Source organism: Taudactylus pleione, unplaced genomic scaffold (assembly GCF_031769625.1).
Source record: "Taudactylus pleione unplaced genomic scaffold, aTauple2 ptg000046l, whole genome shotgun sequence".
NCBI lineage: Eukaryota > Metazoa > Chordata > Amphibia > Anura > Myobatrachidae > Taudactylus > Taudactylus pleione.
The window spans coordinates 10603987-10627500 of NW_028284448.1; the positions used below are offsets into that span (position 1 = coordinate 10603987).

Genomic DNA, 23514 nt, shown 5'->3' on the forward strand with positions numbered 1-23514 from the left:
TCTACTGTCCTCTATATCGCTGAAGGCAACCAAGTAGCTGCTGTTTGTGTACTGAAGTGCCGGTCCATTGTTGCTAGCTTATATATATATATATATATATATATATATATATATATATATGTTTATATTTATTCGTTCTAGAGTTTTTCCAGAAAAATAGCCCTGTAAGTATTCACTCCATCTGCACTTTAGAAAAAGGTACCCATTCATAATTTTTATACAGCAATACAATAATTTTCTCCTTTGAGTCGCACTCTTCACATATGCACATCTCCTATATGTTGTTAATGATTTTTCCATGTTTTTTTTTTGTTTCATTTTCATTGTGTATTTATATGGGAATACAGCTTTCATGAGTTATTAAATCTTAATATACTGTATAGAAACAAATGTCCTGACTCACTGACTTATCAATGCCCAGCTCAAACCCCTGGACCTAAAAACATAAAATTAGGGGAGTATGGGCCTAATTCAGCAGTGCACTGCTGATCGCAGATTCCAGATCTCAAGGCACACAACAAACAGTCCAGGTTTTAGTTATATCCATGCTTGAGCACAGATGGTTAAATCAAAATAACATAAGTACTAATTAAGACACCTGTGCTCAAGTATGGGTATCCTTGAAACCTGGACTGTTAGTGTGGCTTGAGGACCGTGGTTGGGAACCCCTGCTCTTGGTAATGGGTATCCTGCAAATGTTGCAAATACAAATCTAATAAGAAATGTATGTGTTTCTGTAAATTCTGAACTGCTTGAACTATTGCAGTGGTTCTCAAACTCGGTCCTCAGGACTACACACAGTTCACGTTTTCCAGGTCACCTAGCAGGTGCACCAATGTATTTCAAAACTCACTGACACATTTTAAAACATCCACAGTTGGAACTAATTATTTCACTTGTGATTTTGTCAGGAGACCTGGAATGTACAGGTTGGAGTCCTGAGGACCGAGTTTGAGAACCTGTGAACTATTGTTTAGTGTACATCTGTTGTTTTACAACTGGGTAATAGTGTCATTTGGGGTGCCATCTTTATTAAACCACCATGGCCCTCAAGGGTTACTGGGATTTTTTTTTTATTTAAGATTCTTGGGTCTTTCTAGATGTACCTAGGTCCTGACCTGCAAGGCATAGTTTTATACTTTTTCTGCCATCCTTGTTTTCCTTGTGGATGGTTGGTACTTGCTACAATATTTAAATAAGGGGAATTAAGTATCCCTGCAGCAGATACCTTGGATATTTTAACTCCCATGTTTGGATTGGCCCAAATCATATGTAACATATTGACACAAATAGAGGTGAGTGGGGGCGCTGTCTGTGTGTGATGCCGAGAGAATACACAAGGAAAATATTTATCTAAAAGATATAAGATAGAAGGGAGAAACTATCTTATATCTTTTAGATAAGTATTTTCCTTGTGTATTCTCTCGGCTTCACACACAGACAGCGCCCCCACTCACCTCTATTTGTGTCTTTGTGTATATTCCAAACCTAGTGGGATAGGTTTTTGAGGTGAGTAGGCAGAGGTCTGTTTGCAGCGCCGTCCCCTTCACTTACTTTTCTAATATGTAACATATTATCTAGAGTCAGTGGGTGTGCTATCAATGGAATAAATCTGGCAACAATAAGGGACAAGTGTGAACATATCCAAAGCTGATTGCTTGCAGTCAAGACTTTGTGATATAACTGTAAGTGATCAATACACATATAAACACATACATGCGGCGCTCATCTGCACTCTTAATTGTATACAGTATATAGATAAATAATATAAAAATGTCTATAAATATATGGTCGAAAAAATTAATAATTAAATGGTCAGTCCTGTAGAATTCTGTAATGTAATTCCAGCACATGCACCAATGGGATCAATTGACTCTAATCCGGTAGTGAGTCCCGCAGTATTCCAATTAACAAAAAGTCTCGTATATAATTTGAATCTCCAACAATCACTGTGGCTATTTAATGTGTCTATGCAAATCCAAAAGATATAAAAAATGTAGTTTCCATGCCACACTGTTCCTTCAAAGTATTATCCACACGGTCCACCTTATATACTCCTCCACAGATCCACTCCAAAATACAGCACCTTTAGTAACAAGGATGGGGATAGTATCACTTTCTTGTAGACACTATGTGTGCAGAGAGGTGATAAGAATAAACTTACCCATGATGTCCTTTTCTGCTGGTCTTTTTCTGTCCAAATCAGCTGGTGGGTGAATGGGGGTATATGGACCTCTGTGTGTGAATGCGTTGTGTTGAATGTGCCAATAGAACTACTGCTGGCTCAATAAAACAATTTAATATTAAAGAATTAAATGAAAATACATAAGTTCAAAATCAAAAGAAAAATCAAACAAAAACCACAATGCTAAACATGGAATGTCCAATGTTCCCAACGCGTTTCATCCCGTTTACGGGACTTTTTCAAGGGTGTTACCTGACTGCAGTTCATATGCCGTTTAAATACCTTGTTTAATGAGTCTCTGAACGCCGTTTTTCGTTATTTCCGGGTTCCGTCTTTCGCGCATGCGCACTGGAGTCAGTTCACTGCAGATATCGCGCTTGTAATCCACGTGTAGTCTCATGCTGCAAAGCGTCCTCTATCTTTTGCTACATATCCGGACCTCTGCGCATGCGTCAAGACTCTTCATGGGGACAATGCGATTCCTTACAAATCTTGCCTGTTCCACTTTTCATTCCTTTTAATCCTGCATAGTGTGTAGTCTTTGTCTCTTGTATGCCGGCGGCCATTTTGTTGTGGTCATTTAATCATCATGTTAATGGTGATCGCTATTTGCTTACACAGCTTGGCTTATTGTCAGATATTAGATGACATATCATGATAATACCATATAAATCTAGTATATTACATAAATCATCATCTCCTGTATTCATTATTATTCAGAATAATATATCATCATGTCCATGGTTATACACTATATTACATATCCTGTATAACCCATAAATGAATGATATTCATATATCATCATGTCTTATGGATCTATATTCACCCCCCTTGGTTGTAAAGTTTTCAAATTAAAGATCCATTTACTCTCATTTTTATCTACCCATGCATCGAAATCGCCTCCTCTCCAATTCGGTACCAGCTGTTCTATTGCCAGGAATTTAAAACATCTAGGGTCATTGTTGTGTACCTCTCTGTAATGGTTAGACACACTGTGTTGCTCAAACCCTCTTTTTATATTCCTAATGTGTTCTCCTACTCTTATTTTCAGTGGTCGTACTGTTCTTCCCACATATTGTAAGTGGCAACCACATTCTAAAAGATAGATCACATTTTTGGAGTCACATGTCAATTCTTGTTTTATATTAAATATTTGTCCTGTTTGATTGGACTGAAACTCCATGGCTGGTTTCGTGGTGTTTTTACCTATATTCCTACAATTACTACATCTCCCACACCAAAAGAAGCCTTTTCTACTTTCATTTGTTAAAATACTTCTTTGTGTTAATGTTATGTTGTCTCTAAAGTGATTTGTCACTAATTTTTTCTTTATATCTGGAGCCTTTCTGAATACCACATCCGGTTTCTCTGGTAGAATTTCTTGTAATTGTTGGTCCATTTTCAAAATATGCCAATGTTTACGTAATGAACTACTGATTTTTTTGGCTGCCTCAGTGTACTCTGTTATAAAGTATACTTTATTCTGTTTATTGGATTCTTCTGATTGTTTGCACTTGTACTGTAATAGTTGTTTTCTATCCATTTTTTTCCCTTTCTGAAATGCCTCCTCCACTTTATCTGTATCATAAAGTTTCTCCTTGAATTTCTTTTTTTGTCTCTCTCCTTGTTCTACGTAATCCTTCATCTCTGAACAATTACGTCTCAATCTAGTGAATTGGCCTTGTGGGATGTTAGTTAACCAGTTAGGATGATGATGGCTGCTTGCTAATATGTAGCTATTTACATCCACGGTCTTATAGTGCGTTTTTGTTTGAATCTGTCCATCTACTACCCGTATGTCCAAATCTAAAAATTCTACATGATCTCTACTGTAGTTGGTTGTGAATACCAAATTGGACTCATTGTTGTTGATGTATTTGATGAACGCTTGTAACTCCTTTTCACCTCCCTTCCAGATAAATAGAACATCGTCTATAAATCTAATCCATAGGACCAAGTTTGCTCCGAACTCTTCATTGTTCCAGATGGTATTGGACTCCCATGCGCTCATAAATAAGTTCGCATAGCTCGGAGCAAACTTGGTCCCCATGGCTGTCTCCTTCCGTTGCAAGTAGAACATATCCTGAAACCACATATAATTGTGTGTCAGGATATGTTCCATCCCCTTTATAATAAACTCAATCTGTGTTGTTACCAAGGTATTATCCTCTATTAGGAAGTGTCTGCTACTCTCCAACCCCTGCTCGTGCTCAATTATCGTATAGAGTGAAGTTACATCACTTGTAGCTATCCAAAAATTGTCTTCCCATTTGATTGTGTCCAATACATTTAATACTTGAGTGGTATCTCGAACATATGATTTTTGTTGTTTAACTACTGGCTGAAGAAAATTATCAATATATTCTGATAAGTTCGATGTAAGAGACCCTACTCCCGAAGTAATTGGTCTCCCAGGTGGATTTAGTAGATTTTTGTGGATCTTTGTGGATTTTCTTTTTGAAAATTGATGGTTTTCAAAAAGAACTTCAGGGATTATTAAATGAAGGAAGGACACAAGGTATTTTGAATAAAAGGGAATATGGTTTTCTGAATACCCCTCATCCAATAATACCTGTTTTTTATTTCCTCCCCAAGATCCACAAAAATCTACAAAATCCACCTGGGAGACCAATTACTTCGGGAGTAGGGTCTCTTACATCGAATTTATCAGAATATATTGATAATTTTCTTCAGCCAGTAGTTAAACAACAAAAATCATATGTTCGAGATACCACTCAAGTATTAAATGTATTGGACACAATCAAATGGGAAGACAATTTTTGGATAGCTACAAGTGATGTAACTTCACTCTATACGATAATTGAGCACGAGCAGGGGTTGGAGAGTAGCAGACACTTCCTAATAGAGGATAATACCTTGGTAACAACACAGATTGAGTTTATTATAAAGGGGATGGAACATATCCTGACACACAATTATATGTGGTTTCAGGATATGTTCTACTTGCAACGGAAGGGGACAGCCATGGGGACCAAGTTTGCTCCGAGCTATGCGAACTTATTTATGAGCGCATGGGAGTCCAATACCATCTGGAACAATGAAGAGTTCGGAGCAAACTTGGTCCTATGGATTAGATTTATAGACGATGTTCTATTTATCTGGAAGGGAGGTGAAAAGGAGTTACAAGCGTTCAAATACATCAACAACAATGAGTCCAATTTGGTATTCACAACCAACTACAGTAGAGATCATGTAGAATTTTTAGATTTGGACATACGGGTAGTAGATGGACAGATTCAAACAAAAACGCACTATAAGACCGTGGATGTAAATAGCTACATATTAGCAAGCAGCCATCATCATCCTAACTGGTTAACTAACATCCCACAAGGCCAATTCACTAGATTGAGACGTAATTGTTCAGAGATGAAGGATTACGTAGAACAAGGAGAGAGACAAAAAAAGAAATTCAAGGAGAAACTTTATGATACAGATAAAGTGGAGGAGGCATTTCAGAAAGGGAAAAAAATGGATAGAAAACAACTATTACAGTACAAGTGCAAACAATCAGAAGAATCCAATAAACAGAATAAAGTATACTTTATAACAGAGTACACTGAGGCAGCCAAAAAAATCAGTAGTTCATTACGTAAACATTGGCATATTTTGAAAATGGACCAACAATTACAAGAAATTCTACCAGAGAAACCGGATGTGGTATTCAGAAAGGCTCCAGATATAAAGAAAAAATTAGTGACAAATCACTTTAGAGACAACATAACATTAACACAAAGAAGTATTTTAACAAATGAAAGTAGAAAAGGCTTCTTTTGGTGTGGGAGATGTAGTAATTGTAGGAATATAGGTAAAAACACCACGAAACCAGCCATGGAGTTTCAGTCCAATCAAACAGGACAAATATTTAATATAAAACAAGAATTGACATGTGACTCCAAAAATGTGATCTATCTTTTAGAATGTGGTTGCCACTTACAATATGTGGGAAGAACAGTACGACCACTGAAAATAAGAGTAGGAGAACACATTAGGAATATATAAAGAGGGTTTGAGCAACACAGTGTGTCTAACCATTACAGAGAGGTACACAACAATGACCCTAGATGTTTTAAATTCCTGGCAATAGAACAGCTGGTACCGAATTGGAGAGGAGGCGATTTCGATGCATGGGTAGATAAAAATGAGAGTAAATGGATCTTTAATTTGAAAACTTTACAACCAAGGGGGGTGAATATAGATCCATAAGACATGATGATATATGAATATCATTCATTTATGGGTTATACAGGATATGTAATATAGTGTATAACCATGGACATGATTATATATTATTCTGAATAATAATGAATACAGGAGATGATGATTTATGTAATATACTAGATTTATATGGTATTATCATGATATGTCATCTAATATCTGACAATAAGCCAAGCTGTGTAAGCAAATAGCGATCACCATTAACATGATGATTAAATGACCACAACAAAATGGCCGCCGGCATACAAGAGACAAAGACTACACACTATGCAGGATTAAAAGGAATGAAAAGTGGAACAGGCAAGATTTGTAAGGAATCGCATTGTCCCCATGAAGAGTCTTGACGCATGCGCAGAGGTCCGGATATGTAGCAAAAGATAGAGGACGCTTTGCAGCATGAGACTACACGTGGATTACAAGCGTGATATCTGCAGTGAACTGACTCCAGTGCGCATGCGCGAAAGACGGAACCCGGAAATAACGAAAAACGGCGTTCAGAGACTCATTAAACAAGGTATTTAAACGGCATATGAACTGCAGTCAGGTAACACCCTTGAAAAAGTCCCGTAAACGGGATGAAACGCGTTGGGAACATTGGACATTCCATGTTTAGCATTGTGGTTTTTGTTTGATTTTTCTTTTGATTTTGAACTTATGTATTTTCATTTAATTCTTTAATATTAAATTGTTTTATTGAGCCAGCAATAGTTCTATTGGCACATTCAACACAACGCATTCACACACAGAGATCCATATACCCCCATTCACCCACCAGCTGATTTGGACAGAAAAAAACCAGCAGAAAAGGACATCATGGGTAAGTTTATTCTTATCACCTCTCTGCACACATAGTGTCTACAAGAAAGTGATACTGTCCCCATCCTTGTTACTAAAGGTGCTGTATTTTGGAGTGGATCTGTTGAGGAGTATATAAGGTGGACCGTGTGGATAATACTTTGAAGGAAGTGTGGCATGGAAACTACATTTTTTATATCTTTTGGATTTGCATAAAGACATTAAGTAGCCACAGTGATTGTTGGAGATTCAAATTATATACGAGACTTTTTGTTAATTGGAATACTGCGGGACTCACTACAGGATTAGAGTCAATTGATCCCATTGGTGCATGTGCCGGAATTACATTACAGAATTCTACAGGACTGACCATTTAATTATTAATTTTTTCGACCATATATTTATAGACATTTTTATATTATTTATCTATATACTGTATACAATTAAGAGTGCAGATGAGTGCCGCATGTATGTGTTTATATGTGTATTGATCAATTATAAGGTTTTTGGGATACCTTTATTTCATGCAGGCAGCTGTCTGTTGATTCAAACATATCTGCTTCTAGTTAGGACTGAGCGCTGATATTGCATTGTGTCCATAACTGTAAGTGAGTTTAAGCCTTTTTCAAACAAAAATGTGTGATCTTTCTTATGGATTTTTTAGTCTTTATTTGTGTGTGTATTATATCATTGTCCTTAATCAAAATGCTAGACATATCTTCAGTTACAGCCCCTTGTGGTTTCTTGTGGACAGTATAACATGTAGCATTTTCATAGTGACCATTACAGTGTATGTTTCTTCATAGTCATTCTTTGTACATTATACTTTCTAATCAGTACTGTTACTTAACAAGATATCATCTGCTTGGAACACTGATTTTGGAGGAGTTACCTTATTACAGTGAGAGGCGTGTATCCACATTAGCTTCTTGACTTTCGTGACCTATGCATCAATCTGTCAAATAACCAGAACCCAAGAATCATCTTACAATGAATACCCCTTTTACACCAGAGCAAAAACCTGAGTTTTTGCTGGGTCTACCCAGGTCACAGCTCAGTGTAAAAGGGTCCCTGAAAAATAACCTGGGTCAAGTGACCCAGCAATCCAAACCAGGTAGCTACCAGGATTGAACCAAGGATGGACCTGGGTAATGGTGCAGTGTAAACGGCGCAACCCAGGTTATCTGACCTGGGTCAAGCCTAAAATGAGCTGATTGCTGGTTGTGGAGCAGTCACCTCCCACTTTTTATAACCTCTCAAGTTTAGCAGGAGCAGACCCAGGTTCAGTGTGAACAGGGCTGACCTGAGAATAACCCAGATGGATGGTGCTGTGTAAACGGTGTCTGACCTGGGTTGGAACCATATCTGAAAACCCAGGTCGGACCCGGGTTTTTGGTGGAAAAGAGGTATGTCTCCAGCTTTCGTGGAGTGACATGTGAGAGGCAGTTTCAATTGTTTGCCAACCAGAGTCTTGTAATTCTTTTAAATGCTTAGTCATTTTTATCAAATAGTTCAGTTCACATGAGCAGTAGACTAGTCTGTTGAAGGGCTCAGCACTAACTTAGGGAGTTTTCCCAGTATCTCAAAGGGGAAAATGTTCAAAGGACCTCTTGGGGTGGTCCTAATGGCATGCAAAACAATGGGCAAGGCTTCCGACCACAACAAGCCTGTCTGAGTAATTTTATCCAGTTTACTCTTAATAATTCCATTAACTCTTTCCATTTAGATTAGTGTTAATAATGTAACTATAAAAAAACAAAAAACAGAGAAATAGAAAACACTATTACAAAACATCCATCCAGAATCCCAATGGGATTGATTGATTACAGCACTAATATATATATATAAAAGACGAGCATCCAAATTCTCAATGAGATTTTTAAAGTAGAAACTGCATCCAAACTGCAAATCACAGGCCTCAGGATTCAAGGTGGAGTAACAGTCTAGTCAGATTGAATAATTCATTATTAATTATATGATTTGATAATTCTCTCTATCAGCTGAGAAGCTGCATGAAATGGGGCCTATATGCTTGGATGAGAAGCTAGTGATGGATGGCACTGCAAGATACAAAACAACATAAATGCCCCAGCAAAGTACAGTAATATACACAGCCTGTCAAACACACACAATCTTAGCAAAGCCCATAATGAAAAGTAGAGAATGATGGAATAGTCATTGGGCCCTCCCACCTTTATTTTGTATATTAAGGAGGACATGCAGTTTAACAAACCAAGCACTTCAGCGACAGAGACTGCCACTTTTGTGGCTGAAGTGGTTGGTTTGTTTGGGGCCCTACAAAAAGTACCAATGGGCTTAAGGCAGCTAACAGTGTTATTAATCATGTCTATATTTTGGAAGATGTCATTATCGTCCTCATCCTTGTTGTTAACATCATCACACAATATTAGCTCATCTCCATCGGATTCCACCATTACAGAAGTCTTTATCCATTGTTGTAATTGGCAGCAAAGGTCTTCCTCACTGAATTTGTAGTTCATTTTTATGAACATCAGTTTTTCCAGTTTTAGGAAGTAGCCTTCTACGCTGATTGCTTACAAAGTTCCCAGCTGTGCTAAACACTCTGAGTACACACTGTAGGGTGGGCAGCTTAAGTAAAGCAAATCTAGTTTGTACAAAGGTCTCCAACTTTCCTTTTTTTCCTCCCAGTATTCAAAGGGACAGTGTGACTTGCTAATTTGTACATTGTCATTAAAATAATCCATCACCATTCTATTGATGCTTACTGTATCAGATTGAGTCATGGAAGAGTTGTCAATAATTTTGGGTAATTCTTTTAACCCTGACCAGATGTCATAATGGTGTTTTACTCGGGTATGCAGAGTTGACACATCTTCATCACCAGTGGGTCTCTTGGGAAAGATCAGCTTTGTCCTGGCAACAGCATTTGCATGAGAAACTGAAGCAGATGTCATTGTGTTATGTGCCACTTGAGCTGACAACTTGCTCATAAGCTCTTTGAATCTCTTAAGATATGTGCCAGTTGGAAAAAACACATTATGTAGGACTTAAACCTAGGATCAAGCATGTCATGGCTTGTTGATGTTCTCCCAGTCACTGAATCATATAATGGGAGAAATTCCACCTGGTTAGTACCTCTTGGTTTAATTGGTGGATTGATAAATTGAACTGTTCTTGCAGCTGCTGCAATCTTGAAGCAATTAATACTGAGTAGTGAATGAGCTGGCATTGTGTGTTAGATAATGCTCCTGCTGAAGGCAATACACTGTAGTGGATACTCGGCACAATGGCATATACTAGGCCAAGAATACGTTTTTGTTTTTTTTTACTTCCTGGTACAGGCAAGGAATTGCTGTTCTGGTAAAATGGAATCGAGATGGAATTTGGTAGCGTGGACACGATCTCAATTAACAATCTAAAACCTGATGTATTGATGGTGGATTTTAGATGCAGGTCTAATGTTAGCATATTTGTCATGGCTTCAGTGATCTGTTTTGCAACTGGATGTCTGCTTTCATACAGATGGGTCCACATATATCTAGCCTCCTTGCGCATTAAACAGCCTGGGTCATAATGCCGTGACTCGGTAGCGCAGAGCGTCTTTTTGTGCGTCTTTGTACCTTCAGCTACATCTTATTTGCACAAAAATGTGACTAGATAGCACAAGCAGCTTCTACTGATTAAAATGATATGCAGCATGCCTATGTCCCTGTGTAACTGGGGGTGTATCTGCATATGAAATGCTACGTTACAGTGTCGGCGGCTGTAACACTGTAATGTAGAGTTTCGCATGCAGATACACCCACAGTCGTTGCTTGTGCTATCTAGTCGAATCGCTGTGTGAATAAGACGCATTTGAAGGTAAAGCGAAACACAAAAAGATGTTCGGCGCTACCGTGTTACACTAAGCTCCCGCATTATGTGCGGCGCAACTTGTAGCGCACGGAGGATAGATGTATGTGGGCACATCTGTACTTGCTTACTCTTGCAGATGATTGTTTCAAAGTCAAATGTTTGAAACTTCTGTGATGAAGATTCACCCCCACCAGCAGCCCTAGCGCACAAATATTCTTCTTGGGAATCCTGGATAGGGGAGGAGTCAGACCTTGCAAATTGATTGCAGGAGGACAACCTTAAATTATTAATGAGGAGATTGATGATGGTGTTGGTGGTGGAGATTGCACGTGCTGGAAACTAAACATGCTGCTGCTAGCTGATGCTGTACCACTTGTTATTATTTTATATGATTTTTACATTTTCACAAATAATTTGCAATCCGAAGCTCGTGAGATCAGACCTGGGAAGATTAAGCCTCATTTTAGGATTCAAACTTGGTGGGAAGACCTGAGCCAGCAGTCGGAATCACTTGGATCCCCTACGTTTGGGTGTGTTCAGTTTCCAGGGAAACCGAACTGATCATCTCTAGTGAACATAGGGCCTGATTCAGCAAGGGACGCATGTGAGAGATCGCACGCACTCGGCCGCTGCGTGTATATGCTAATCTATGCACAGGTGCACATAAGATGCAGACACCCAGCACTACACAATGCTGTCCATCTCCCTTTACTCAATGCTCAATCAGTACGCAGGATAGCGCAAACATCAGTAACATCGAGAATCACCGGACCCAGACGCACAATAGAGGATGACCTGACCTGGCGCAGGATTTTGGCCACTTCCAGTGTGCATCAAGTTGTCTGGCTGCATATGCCACCGCACAGCCTTAATTATGCATGCCCCTGTAACGGCGTTCAGAGGCACAGGCACGCCTGCGTTCGCCCGGCCACCCCCGTCACCACCCACAAATGACACTTCTTGTCAATCAACATTAGAGGGGTCTCCATCCTCACTGCGTAAGCTGTGCGAACCTTTACCCGCCCGCAGTGACTGGTTCACACATGCGCATTGCGACGCACCATCGGCCGGCTCCATGTGATCTTTCACTTGCGTCCCTTGCTGAATCAGGCCCATAGAGCAGTGTCTTGGCAAAAAGCTCCAGTTTTGCCTGATACATAGGTATCCTCATCTAGCCTCAATACACCATGTGGCATGAGACACCTGGCTTGAATGAGCTGCCAGGTTCAGTGCGACTCTGCTTGCTCAAAGTCTTTTTTGCATCTTTTTTTCAGCTTAAAATGCATCTTAGTCGCAATGCGATGAGACTAAGACGCACAAGGAGATTGCACTGATATATATGATAAGCAACTTGTGGTAGACGGAGTCTGTAAATTAAGCACCGTAACATGGTGTGGAAAAAAAGCTGCAGCTGCTGCATCGTTGCACTTCAGATATACAAGTGTTGCATCAAGAGATTGCAGTGATTAATTTGATATGCGTCTTAAGGTGCGTATCCACTTGCAACATTGTAATCGTAGTCGTTCCTCATCCTGTATAGTGCCTACACTGAACGATATGTCGTTCAATGCAGCCACCCTCCCTCATCCCTGAACATGCACAACCTGTTGTTATGGGCAGATTGACCAGCACGTTCAGATGATTGATGTCAAAAACAACCAGCGGGAGTGCGCATCGCTGGTCGTTTTCGACATTTTAATGAATGATTTCAGAATGATAATGAGCAATTGAACGATGTCGTTATCATTCAATCGCTCATTTTAATGGCCTAGTGGATACGCACCTTTAGTCAGCCGAAAAAGATGCAAAAAAGACACAATGCACAGGCAGACGCACGAGACCTGGCACACCATGTAGGGCTATTTGCCGCAATTTAAGCAACAGTGTATGAGGACACATCTGTATGTCCAAAGGACATTCTTGCAGAAGCATTGTGGCTTGTTAATATGCATTTTAGTAAAGCCTGGCTTATGTTCTTTTTTTCTTGGGTCTTCTTCCATTGAGCCCACGGTCACTCAGAAAGCATAGGATAGTGTGATCAGACATGGACGTACACTGACCTTGGAGTTCAGTTTGTATCGGTTAGTAAGTTTTCCTTTTTTTTGCCATTCTCATTATTCTTCTGTTTAATCTGGAGTCGATTTTCCTCCTGCCGCCGCATCTAAGGAGGTTGGCTACAGTCTCACAGACTTTAAGATTAAGATTTTTAATAATATTTGCAACTGTAGTTACAGGAACATCAAGCTGCTTTGAGGTGGTCTTCTAGGCTTTACCTTTGACATGCTTGTCTATAAATTTATTTTTCTTACTGTATCTCCTCAGACAACTTCCCCCTTTGCTGTCTCTGGTCCATGTACAGTGTGGTGCACACGATGATACCAAACAGCAGAGTGACTACTTTTCTCCATTTAAATAGGCTGAAATACTGATTACAGGATTGAAAACAAGTGTGATGCTAATTCAAATAGTTTGAAATAGCACTATAATCCAATTATTTGTCTAAGTGGTACCAAAAAATCTCTCCAGGCCATTTTAGATTATCTTTGGAGAATAGGCAATCATTTATCTCTTTACAGTTTATTTGCTTTATTCAATAATATACCACAGGCATGCAGGTATACATGAGACAATAGTTTTTAATTTCAACACTTTTCAGGAGGAATGGAGCATTGTTTCAATGAGCTGTAAGGCTACCAACATATTTGTTCATGTCTGTATTACATACAACCTATGTAGTGGTAGTAAGGTCATCATGCATGTGTGCACATAGGGCCTGATTTAGCCTGATTCAGAACGGATCACTATTGCGATCGCGACTGCGTAATCGCACGCAGTTGTGCTGCGATAATATGCTGTTTGCAACTGCTCAGCCAGCAGAGAAATGCCCACTACCACTTTCTCACATCCGTGATACCTTGCAGTCCTGCGTACACATCAATAACATCGGCCCCTCACACAATTACAGCAGCCCTGACTTGTCTTAGAAAGTTCAAGTCTCGTCGCATGCAGTGAATACACAAGCTGCGTATGCTGTCGCAGTGGCTAATTTATGCACGCCCATGTAACGGCTTTCAAACAGACTGGCACGCCTGTGTTTCTCCAGCCACTCCCCGTCACCACCCCCCAAACAATGACGTTTCACTCTGCGATGGATTCCTGTCTGTGTGCGTAATCGAAGTGATCGCAATGCTGTCCTGCGCTATGGTGCATAGGCATGCACAGTACACACCATCGGCCATTCTGTATACGCATTTGCAATAGTGATCCTTGCTGATCAGGCCCATAAAACCTGACATGTATAGCGTGTGCTTGCTGCTGAAATAAAGAAAAAACCCTTACACACTCTGACCACACCAAGACACACACATACTGTACATATACACACTTTACACTCACCAGTTTTTGCCTGCCACCTTGACTCAATCCACACAGGCACAGATGTGCACGGCAATCCAATGGTTCACGCTCCGATGGTTTCTGGCTGAGTACCTAAAGTATTTACTAACACAAAAATGTATTTCCTCTCAAGCTCTAAGGGTATATTTACTAAAGTGCGGGTTTTTAGAAGTGGAGATATTGCCCATTGCAACCAATCAGATTCTAGCTATTATCTTCTAGAAGGTGCTAGATAAATGTTAAGTAGAATCTGATTGGCTGCTATGGGCAACATCTCCACTTCTACAAACCCGCACTATAGTAAATATACCCCTAACAGTTTTGTACCATTTCTCGATAATTGTATTCATTCAATATATGTGAGCCCATGAGTAATCACTGTTTAAAGAGAACCAGCTAGTTTAGATGAATTAAGTGAAATTTCAATTATAACATCTGAAGTTTGTCACCATACAATACAGCTCTGAGGTTTTGAAGGAATAAACATCTTTTAAAACATTGAAATCAGTGATGACAGAATATTTTGACAAAGGCATATGTTCTAAAAGTGCCCATCCACTCGTAGATCAGGGAAAGACGGTACGGTTACGACATCGTAATCGTACCGTCGTTCTCCTATGGGGTGCAGTGCCTACACTGAATGATTAGTCGTTCAGCGTAGGCACATCAATCATCCCCGAACATGGCCAATCTGTCGTTATCGGCAGATTGGCCTACATGTTCAGCCGATGCTTGAGGTCGGAAACTACCAGCGGGAGCGCACATCGCTGGTCGTTTCCGACATTTGGATGCACGATTTGCGGCCGATTACTGAGCGATTGCACGATTACAATGTGGATGGGCACCTTAAGTCTCTGAGGTTACGTTTTGGGATATAATAAAGAATTCATTTATAATCAAGCTTTCTTGTGGAATTGTAAGTCACACTTTAAAAGATCATCTGGCTTTAGGTACCAAATTTAAGGACCCTCCAATTGTGTGCAGTGTGTCCATTTTCTCTCCAGATTGGTTCAGTTATGGAAATGTATTAAGGTAAATGCAATATTATCTTTCTAGGACAAATTGAGTCAGGCAGCTACATTACCAACAGCTATTTTAAGATTTCTACAGTAACTGGTCAATGTTTTATCTTTCCTTGCTCTGTCTCTCCTGCAATCCATACCACACCACCAGTAGCTGCCCAGAATACCAGCTGCCAATGACTGCTGTACTGTTGGCAGCTGCTGTCTTGCAATAGCTACACGCACTTTCCTCACAAGCAACTGTGGTTATTATTCTGCTAATTTGCTTATCAAAATGTCATCCTCTCTTTAATAGTAAGCTCATTTGGGCACATAACTTCTTCATCTTCTGTTTCATGTTATTATATGCAATGTGTGTCATATTTCCCTCAATGTACATTTCTGTGTAGTATGTCAGCACTTTAGAAATAAAGGTTATTAATAATAATACTAGATTGATCTTTTGATTACTCAATATTTTGCTTTTCCCTTTGATCTATTCCTATATTTTTAACATCAGTCTCTGACACGGACATATTATTGCATCATGTTACTTGATAAGATGAATGGCTCAGAAAAGAGGTGAAAGTAGATACTAAGGGCTATAGTCTTGATGCAGAATTGTACTTCTGCCCATTTACATAGCTTAAAATACATAGATTTAGTCTACACATGGCCAGAAAATGATGGCATGCATATGCGAATATAAAGATCCTCTCATAATACTTAGCAGTCATACAATAATGAAATATATTTAGAAGAGAAGTACATAAGTTGGCCACTAGGTGTCGCAACTTTACCACTTGGTGTGACATCAGCATAGCCAAAAGCTTTACAAGGAATTCATCTAACAAAACATTTGGAATACTCCACTTTAAATGAAGAATTTATTAAATCAAAACAATATGTTTTTTTTTCTTAACAGTTACATAAGTTACATCGAATGTTTAAAGTCAGTTTTCACATTAATTTTCTTTACTTTAGAATACAGGCAAAATAGTACAGAACAACATGTACATAAAAAATACCTCAGCATTCAAATAAGGCAATCATAAAAAAAAAAAAGAAAAGAAAAAAAAAACAACAAATATTATTCATAGGTCATAGATTTCTAAACCAAAGTGGACTCGTCATCTACACACAGTGGAGGCAGCCATATTGTGGGTACATATTTGCCAATACACAGTGATATCACAGAGACATATAATGGCTGCTTCCACTACATGTAGGTAATAGATCCACATTAAACGGTTTTCCTCAGTGTATATACCCAACTTCAAGCAGTAGAATTTGTTAAGCTAGGCATGTTATTAAAACATTACCAAATAAAATAAGTCCTATAATAGATACAGCTGCCCTTGGAATTTCAATTTCCGGTCGCCATCATTAACTTAAAATTCACAAAGTGCACAAATATTATACGTTAAAAAGAAGAAAAATAAACATTTTCTATTCTACAACGTGACAGCAGCCCAGCCTTAATACTTAGTGGCCTATTGAAACATAGTTACTGCCTTCCAGTAAAAGAATGGTAAAAAGTCACTGTAAAATGTCAAAGTTGCTAATTTTACTGTAAACTAAAAATAGAAAAAAAGGGGGTTTATTCTGGAGATGTAAAATAAAAGTGGTACAAAACACTAGAAATGACCAAACTTTTTCAAAGAACAAGCACCACAATTGACATCAGCATTCCAGTTTGTAGTATGCAACACATTTCACTCCCACTCCACCTCATCAAACTCGGAATCATCTTCCGAGTCGCTGTATTCCACAGCAATACGCCGGGACAAGATGGTGGCCACATCATTCTCAATACGCTCATGCTTGGCTTCTTGCTCACGTTGTTCTTCCACTTTACGAAGTTGAATACCTGAAATAGCGAGAAGAGTGTTATACAACAATTTAAAATATCCTAAATAATAAAGTCTATAACAACATTGATTTTTAGCACATAAGGTTTTTATTTTATTGTAAGAGATACAGCCTGCAAACTGAGGTCATTCCAGCAAGTGGCAGAAATGAGCCGATGAGAACTGTGTTGGGAATTGTTGTTTGAGTGTACCTATAAATCACTAGGAGGAACTAGCTATTATAACGGAAGGTCAATTTTGCAAACAAGTGACTGGGTGAGAGTAAAGAAAGAAGAATCAGGGTTCACTAAACACCTGAAAAGTAATACTATCCATGGTTACAATGTGTTCTAAATACGGATTTAACCTGTGTTCACCTGTTGGTGAATGCAGGGCAACCTAATGTGTACAATAAAGTCCTATCTTATACCTCTTTTATACCAAAGTTCTGGGTCTGAACCAGGGGTTGGAACAGGGTTCCAATCCGGATCAGACCTGGAACTAACCCTTTTCAGACTGCGGCGCCGACCCAGGATATTCCCGGGTCGGCACCGTAAACACAAGAACCGGGTCTGCAGTGATATCATCTCCAAAGTCCACTGAAGCCGTCCAATCGGGCGGCATGCGGCACGATCCGGGTCATCGTGACCTGGATCGCTCCGTTAACACTGCAGGGTGGCACGGGAACGACCCGTGGCCAACCCTGCAAACTACCAGAGTTGAATCCCCGGGGTCCCTAGACCTAGGAGAATCCATTTACACCGACAAAAATCCCAGGTTGATGTGCATCAACCGGGGATTTTTAAGTTAGTGTAAAAGGGGTATTAGTAGTATCTTGGATCCACAAAATTCCAGCAAAAAAAGGAGAGAAAAGAAGTTTCTCTCAATAGAAACAGAGACTGGTTTGCCGAAAACTTTTAGCTTTTTATTAAAAAATATAGAGCCCCATTTAATGATGAGTGATAGGCTTGTTATCACTCATTATTTATCTTAAATGGTGCTCCAACCAATCAGCTCCTGTAATTTTTCAAACACAGCCTGTAAAATGACAGTAAGTAATTGATTGGTTGGAGCACCATTTAAGATTAGTAACGAGCGATAACAAGCCTATCACTCATAATTAAATGGGGTCCATAGTATGAAACATAACTTTTCAGTACACAAAATGACTATATTTACATATGTAACAGTTGTATACTATCAGACACTTGGAAAAATGTATGTTTTACAACCTTTGATAACTTTAATTGAAGTGGCATTTGGTGAAACAATAAGCTAAGTATTAGAGCACGAATGAGAGTTCAGACCACTGTCTACTAGAATAACGATCATACTTAGGGCTGGACACAGTCACGAAAAGTTTTCACACGTGAGAACTTTGCGCAAAAAACTACTTATTGTGCAATCCTATTGACGAAGTTTTTTCTTACATGCAAATTCTTCATAGACGTCCCAGAGCAGGTGAAAAATTTAGCAAAATCCCTAGTTTTAGGGTGCTAAAAATTTCGGGAATGTCAGAAACCCTTAGACCCTCCCTTCCAATGACAAATTAGGCAAAAATAATGTTTTAATTAGCTTAATTTGGCCAATAATTGCATGTCAGTTTTGGTGAAAAAAAAGTGTTGGAAAATGGGTTTAAAGTAATGGGTGTGGTATTTTGGGGGGCTGTATGGATGGAACAGGTGTTTTCAACATTGTAGGTGGCAATGTTATACAAATATACATATAACAGCCATTTGACACAATTTAAGAACACCAAATACTTTTATTAGGGCCACTAACACACTTCTATTGTTTTTGTATGTCAGATAGCCTTTTAATGGGGTACAAACAGTTTAACCCAAGTGTGCTGTACTTTTCTCAGGTTACTCCACTAACAGTTTACATGCAAATGCGTTTTTGTATCTTTTGTAACACGATAGTGTGAAATACAGGAGCATGCATAGACAAAACACGCAAAAATATCGCACCAAAACACCCAAAGTGTGCGAAAACTTCACCAAGTTTTCGCTTTATCTAGTCATTGAATTCACCCCTTAGTGTAAATACTTTCTTAAATAAAATGTGTACTTTGGCGGGATAAATAGTTTCCTTGTATCTTTTCTCACAATGTATATTTTTATAATATATAAAACAATGCACACACATCTCTGTTTATATAATTTAAGGCTATACTCTTTGAGTAATTTTAAAATTAATAATCATGACCTTACAAGCATAACTCTACCTTTTCGTATTGCTTCCAGCAGGACACTTCTAGCATCACTGATAACCGGCAGATTTGATGGGTGTCTCTTAGGCTCCAGAGCAACTTGAGATGGTGGGGATGGGGATAGAGCATGAGAACCGGGCACAATGGAAGCAAGTGGATGTATACCTGCGGGGACATGTGAGAGGGGTGGGACTGCAACAGGAGAAGAGGGCCGCATTCCAGGAGGAGGTAAAGGTGGTGGAGGAGGTGGTGGTGGAAGCCCCTGTGCCTCAGTTTGTGGAAGTGGGTGAACTGGCACAGTTTCACATACTTGAGCAGAACGTGACACTGGTGGGGAGGGCTGTACAAGGGGAGGTGCCACAGGAGGTGCAGCTGGGTGCAGTACTCCAGGTGCTATTTGGAGAGGAGCTGGTGCTGGTGGCACAACAGTAGTCTGCAAATTAGATGTAGGTGGTGGAGGTGGTGGGGGAATAGGAGGAGGAGGCGTATATGATACGGATGATCGTAACGAGGAAGCAGAAAGAGCAGATGGAAGGGGAGGAGGTGGTGGGGGGAGAGGTGGTGGTGGTGGAGGAGATGGGCTCACAAACACTGGTGTTCTACCCAGGGCTGGAGACTGGGGACGGTTTTCAGACAACCCTGGTGCGGCACTAAAAAAAAGTAAAAAGAAAAAATGAGCTTTTTATTAAAACTGGTACAAATATATTACTACGAACTGCAGAAAAATCTAACATATTAATATTGCATTCTAAAATAGAACATTTGAATTACCACCGCACATGGCCTTTAATGTAATGTAACAATGGCGGTCACATAACAACTTTTAAGGCTTTGTGGAAAGAAGCCATCTGCACTTTTTATATATTCAAACTGGTCAGGACAGAGAGTAACTGGTGTTCCTAATCAATGGTGAAGTGACACAAGAACCATCAGAACATAAATAATGATAACAGGAAGTAACCCATATAGAAGTCATTCTCCTTATACAGATAGTACGTACCTGGAAAACAAAAACTCAGCAAGCCACCACACTGACTGTGAACAGGTAACAGTAACAGCTAAATCTGTTCTCTAGATGGCATAATACTAACAAAGTGATCCACACATTCAGTACCTGACAACGGGCAAGGCTTTTCCATGTCCAGCTACTTGCATTGGTGGAGGAGGTGGTGGTTCATGGGGTCTCACTAAAACTCTATCTTCAACCCTGTTTAGGAGATCATTCATCTGACTATAAGGTAATGCTGCAAGTGAGAAGGGCCCATCTGTGTTCTCGCCATAAGCTTGTGGCCTAGAGACATAAATTAGGTAAAAAGTCATTAGTGGTAGCCATAACAAGTTTCATGTACTACATTTAAACCTGGTAATTTAACCAAAACAAATTCCCACTTTGGACTATTCTAAACCAAGCAAACATATAAATATTTTCATTTATTGGTTCAATTTAAAGCAGGAAGCAAACTTAAAAAAAAGAAAAAAAAAGAAAATATATGTCTAAAATGCTATGTACAGGACAATGAGGAATATCTATCTCGGCTTATGTGAATATATAGTAAGCGTCGTGTAAATGGAGATAAGGTGGCGCCAATCACAGATAACACTCCCTGCTTTCAAAATGCAGCAAGTGATTAATAAACAATAAAGCCGATTAGGGCTTAAAGGAAAGAGAGTAGAAACTGCCCCCTTTTTTATATATTAGGGTGTCAGCTGTACAGTTTAGACATACGGGATAACTGCTATGAATAGTGTGTGGATGGGTGTACTGTTCAGCGACTAACCAGTTTCTAGTAAGTTAATTATATAGACATGCCGTATTTAATCAATTAGTAAGAATCTGTGTTTAGGCAAAGATTTCAAAGTACAAGTACATTATTAAAGTGAGTAAATACACAAGGCAGTGATAGATGAAAACAAATATAATTAGAAATATAAAAAAATTATTTTAATTTATACAATAATGCAAATTAAAAAATTGGGTATGCAATTAAAACAAGTGAATAACACATGCAACAGAATGTGAAACCAAGGTGGGGGGGGAGGGGAGAAATGATGGGATAGACTAATAAAAGTTCATGAGGCAAGAGAAATCACTGCCCATGGAAGCAAACTTAAAAAAAAAAAAAAAAAAAAGAAAAAGAAGAAAATATATGTCTAAAATGCTATGCTATGTACAGGACAATCAGGAATATCTATCTCCACTTATGTGAATATATAGTAAGCTTCGTTTATTTTGTTGATTGATTACATATGCTATCAAATCAAATGTACGAACCAAAAAGAATCTGACAAATTGTGGTTACCATTCCCATTTTCTAAAGAGAATTCAGTTGAAACATATGTACACACACATACAATATATATATATATATATATATATATATATATATATATATACACACACACACACAGTCAGGTGCATAAATATTGGGACATTGACAGAATTTTCATATTTTGGCCTCTATTCACCACCACAATGGCTTTGAAATGAAAAACAAGATGTGCTTTAACTGCAGACTTTCAGATTTAATTTGAGGGTAATTACATCCAAATCAGGTCAATGGTGTAGGAATTACAACGGTTTCTATATGTGCCTCCCACTTTTTAAGGGGCCAAAAGTAATGGGACTATCAACTCAAAAGCTATTTCATGGACAGGTGTGGGCTATTCCCTCGTTATTTCATTATCAATTAAGCAGGTAAAAGGTCTGGAGTTGATTCTAGGTGTGACATTTGCATTTGGAATCAGTTGCTGTCGACTCTCAATATGAGATCCAAAGAGCTGTCACTATCAGTGAAGCAAGCCATCATTAGGCTGAAAAATCAAAACAAACCCATCAGAGAGATAGCAAAAACATTAGGTATGGCCAAATCAACTGTTTGGAACATTCTTAAAAAGAAAGAATGCACCGGAGAGCTCAGCAACACCAAAAGACCCGGAAGACCACGGAAAACAACTGTGGTGGATGACAGAAGAATTATTTCCCTGGTGAAGAAAAACCCCTTCACAACAGTTGGCCAAATCAAGAACAGTCTCCCGGAGGTAGGTGTATATGTGTCAAAGTCAAAAATCAAGAGAAGACTTCACAAGAGTGAATATAGAGGGTTCACCACAAGATGTAAACCATTGGTGAGCCACAAAAACAGGAAGACCAGATTAGAGTTTGCCAAACAACATCTAAAAAAGCCATTACAGTTCTGGAACAACATCCTATGGACAGATGAGACAAAGATCAACTGGTACCAAAGTGATGGGAAGAGAAGAGAATGGAGAAGGAAAGGAACTGCTCATGATCCACAACATACCACCTCATCAGTGAAGCATGGTGGTGGTAGTGTCATGGTGTGGGCATGTATGGCTGCCAATGGAACTGGTTCCCTTGTATTTATTGATGATGTGACTGCTGACAAAAGCAGCAGAATGAATTCTGAAGTGTTTCGTGCAATATTATATGCTCATATTCAGTCAAATGCTTCAGAACTCATTAGACGGCGCTTCACAGTGCAGATGGACAATGACCCGAAGCATAGTGCAAAAGCAACCAAAGAGTTTTTTAAGGCTAAAAAGTGGAATGTAATGCAATGACCAAGTCAATCCCGACCTGAATCCGATTGAGCATGCATTTCACTTGATGAAGACAAAACTGAAGGGAAAATGCCCCAAGAACAAGCAGGAACTGAAGACATTTGCAGTAGAGGCCTGGCAGAGCATCACCAGGGATGAAACCCAGCGTCTGGTGATGTCTATGCGTTCCAGACTTCAGGCTGTAATTGCCTGCAAAGGATTTGCAACAAAGGATTAAAAAGTGAAAGTTAGATTTAGGATTGTTTAGTTTGTCCCATTACTTTTGGCCCCTTAAAAAGTGGGAGGCACATATAGAAACCGTTGTAATGCCTACACCGTTCACCTGATTTGGATGTAATTACCCTCAAATTAAATCTGAAAGTCTGCAGTTAAAGCACATCTTGTTTGTTTCATTTCAAAGCCATTGTGGTGGTGAATAGA

At 39.1% G+C, this 23514-nt stretch overlaps 1 protein-coding gene across 2 annotated transcripts in view; it reads right to left on the reverse strand.

Annotated features, from left to right (window-relative positions):
- Positions 1-16323: 16323 nt before the first annotated feature.
- WASF1 (WASP family member 1) overlaps positions 16324-23514 on the reverse strand; it is a 166177-nt gene continuing 158986 nt past the window's right edge. For both annotated transcript variants that reach the window (XM_088460411.1, XM_088460412.1), the window contains exons 7-9: positions 20627-20803; positions 19528-20162; positions 16324-17320 (exon numbers count right to left, since the gene is read on the reverse strand). In XM_088460411.1, coding sequence (XP_088316537.1) covers positions 17166-17320; positions 19528-20162; positions 20627-20803 — 967 coding nt within the window. In that variant the 3' untranslated portion in view covers positions 16324-17165. The remainder of the gene's footprint in view (positions 17321-19527; positions 20163-20626; positions 20804-23514) is intronic.